This window comes from Botryllus schlosseri, chromosome 3, assembly GCF_051294905.1.
Source record: "Botryllus schlosseri isolate E-star chromosome 3, Bs_hap1, whole genome shotgun sequence".
Classification (NCBI taxonomy): domain Eukaryota; kingdom Metazoa; phylum Chordata; class Ascidiacea; order Stolidobranchia; family Styelidae; genus Botryllus; species Botryllus schlosseri.
Window position 1 is genome coordinate 33,459,695 of NC_137238.1, and position 3,332 is coordinate 33,463,026.

The 3,332-nt window shown below is 42.5% G+C and overlaps 1 protein-coding gene across 1 annotated transcript; it reads right to left on the reverse strand.

Moving 5' to 3' along the window:
* Positions 1–526: 526 nt before the first annotated feature.
* On the reverse strand, positions 527–2,439 carry LOC145436378 (uncharacterized). The gene has a single exon (XM_080313720.1). The coding sequence runs from the start codon at positions 1,939–1,941 to the stop codon at positions 781–783; it is 1,161 nt and encodes a 386-aa protein (XP_080169846.1). The 5' UTR covers positions 1,942–2,439; the 3' UTR covers positions 527–780.
* Positions 2,440–3,332: the final 893 nt, after the last annotated feature.

Genomic DNA, 3,332 nt, shown 5'->3' on the forward strand with positions numbered 1-3,332 from the left:
CCATAATTTATGTTGGTTTACGAAATACTTTTGAGTCCCCTTCGAGCACGCTCCCCACCCTATTAAGGAATTTGGGGTGCGGCAGGTAAAGACCTGGCAATATTACGAATCTTTGGGTGCGATAAATCATCCCAATAAACTTGGGAAATTGGTATATTATGACGTAATAAGCAAATGACGCATGATGTATGAAGAGAGTTGATATCTCCTTAAGCCTTTTCATCGCAATCCTTGTATTGTCTTCCAATATATCCTTTAAGATTATAGTCCCTATAGAAGCAAAACGAATGTAATCGTGAGTAATCGTGATTACTTTTCCAATGTAATCGTAATCGTAATCGCGTGATTCTGAAGTAATCGTAATCGCAATCGATTACATTCATGAAGTAATCACCCCATGTCTGATGTTAACATATGTTCAATGGCTATATGATAGTCATTTAACCATCACTGCGGCATATAATTTTCGGAGTAAATTGGCAATACTGTTGGGGTTGCAGTCGGAGTTTGTTGAAGAAAATAGTCCGAGTCGGAGCCGAAGTTGGAGTCGGTATGTTTAAAGACTCAGGAGTCGGAGTTAAAGTAAGTATATTGAAAATGTGTGGAGTCGGAGTTGGAGTCCGTATAATGAAAATGTCTGGAGTCGGAGTCGGAGTTGGAGTCGGTGGTAAAATCTACCGACTCCACCGCCTTGTTTGGCGTTCAGTAGTTTATAACGACTATGCCCTGAAATGCGGCCGTAGGCTATATGAGTAAGCAAAAGGGCTGGCCACCCCTGCTTTAGTCAGACTCAAATGTGTCTACGGTATTCGACACATCCCTTTCGGACTCAACGGGACCAGATTGAGAAGTCGCGGACGCTTGATTGGAATCTGTGCTTGACGCATCAGGAACTTGTCTATTTTCGGTCCGGTTCGGTTCGACATAATCGGCATCATCATTCATTGCCGTATCATTGTCTCTTACCGGCGAGACAATTGATGGTGTTACCAATATCTTTTCATGTGCAGTACTCGGATTTCGGTGAGCATGCGCTGGTTCTGATTCTGTTTGATTCCTTTGTTCGTAACACGTATACGTAGCATACGGTGTTATCGCTTCATCCCCACTAATAAACGATAGGTTTGGTGCTTCGTATCCAGTGTAACGTGAATGCGACACGACCCCTGTCACATTAGTATGCTCCTCGTTTGTGGTAGGCTGCGACTCGTCATTACTAGGCTGGTTGTCCATAGTTGGGCTTCGAGGTATAAATTCAGCATATGGCAAGGTGCCCTGTAAATTCTCTCCCATGTGGTAATTAGCGTCCGGGTTGGTCTGCACGAAGCCAGCATTGTGCTGTGGGAAATACGACATCGACCGATGGCCCTCGGAGCTGCGGCTGTAGCACGCTCCTCTACAGGAAAAACACGCGTGTACAATTGTCAAAATCAGCATCACGAAATTGATCACCGACAGCGTAGCGTGAATCCCGACTACAGCAACTGATATGAGAAGAGATGCAAATGTCATGATCATGGAGTTGAGTAGTGCTCCGAAGGCGATACAAGAACATATGATGCTAAGGAGCATGTTCGCGATATGAAGACATCTGTTAGCGTGTTTTTTTAATGTTATCCCAATAATGCCAATGATAAGGACCATGATCCCGCACCACAGCCCTTGCGAACTTCCCTCGATAGAAGGTAATGCGCTTGGGTCTGCGATGGATGGATCTAGAAGTTTGTTGGATAAAATTGTCACCGTGACGATTCCAAGAATAATGGAAATCGATCCTAACACGACCTCCATAATTCCCATAACGTGCATTGCATTCACATTTTTATGCAGCGGGTTTTCATTTCGAGTCGGTACGATACTCGCGACGATAAAATTCGCCGGTCCCGGCAATGATAACGGAGTCCGCTGTACGTCTGCTGTTGTTTGAGATGACGAAAGCATTGTTCACTCTTTCGTTTTTTCGTGATATATCTCTTTCACAGATAGTCAATCTGATCCGCTAGATTGCTAGAAAAATGTGAAGCTACACCATCGCAAAATGCAATTTTGGTTATCATTTGATAACTGTTGTAAAAGTAAGCTACTAAAAAGATAACTTTTGTAAAAATATGCCTCGAATGCCATACCACATTCTGATATCGTCAAGCATTACTATATAAAGTCGCAGTCGCAGCAGTACTCCTGATATTATATAAGGCTATACTGAATACAACTGAAAAGACACTGCTGCGTCAAGTTTTAATCATTTGTTCACCTAACTGTTGTTATTCAAGCTGGAAGTTAGTTGTAGGTGAGACGAAGAGTGACGGTTGCTCACGTAAGGGGATCAGGTGACAATGAATTGACGAGTGGTAAAGGATTTAATCTATTGTTCATCGTTGAGCTGATTTCCTAGTTACTACAATCATGAGTTTAAAATTACGAGGCAACATTGATCAAAATAAGAATATCGTACCCGATCAAATTCTCAAACACAAACATTCATAATTGTCACTATTCCACATTTCGCAATTTTTTAGTATATTGATATTCAACCTTGTTAATCAAAGAATCGGAGCGGGGACTGGCGCAATGGGTCGAACAATGATGTCGCGACACCAACGAAAGTAGCTGCCTATGTTCCATGTACCGGAGGCTTATCTGACCTCCCTATCGCAGACCTCACCAATTTGAATGCAATGTATAGAAAAGCCCATAGAGCAGGAGCGAGCGGACAATATTCGACCTGAGACCGGGTTTTGAGCGGCCTCCAGACAGTTTTCGGTCTTATATGATAATATTGCTCGCGTTCACAGATTGCCGCAGGCCCATCTACAGTCCCCACTACTTGCTTACTACGTCAAATTATAGTAACTGTAGGATCCACAATCCATATAGTGCAGGTTATTCCTTCGTTCTTTGTTTTCGTGTTTTAGTGACGTGAAAAGCATGTTTTTGTTCCGTCACAAATGACCTTTCCATTTTTTTCTCAGTCTCATACGCCTTGACTCAAGCCGGAAAAATAGATTGAAGTGAAATTTGGGGTGATTAATGAGGATGGTGCGAACGTGAGGTTCACGTTCGCGTTTTGTGTGTGATTCTCTGAAATTTGGAGGTTCGCGTTCACAAACAAACCTTTGTAGGTTCTTCACTGTGAACCTTTTTCATATGTATTAAAACTTTTCACGTCATTTTATTGTATTCGAGAGAAATTCTTTGCATTTCAACTTCGGACTAATCTCCGCATGTCGCTGGCAGCATGAAAAGAAATTCAGCACTAAAGGAGCATGCACCTTGCCAACTTAGAACAATATCAGCTCGAAAGTTAGCTCGGGATATTCAGCTGTCCGTTT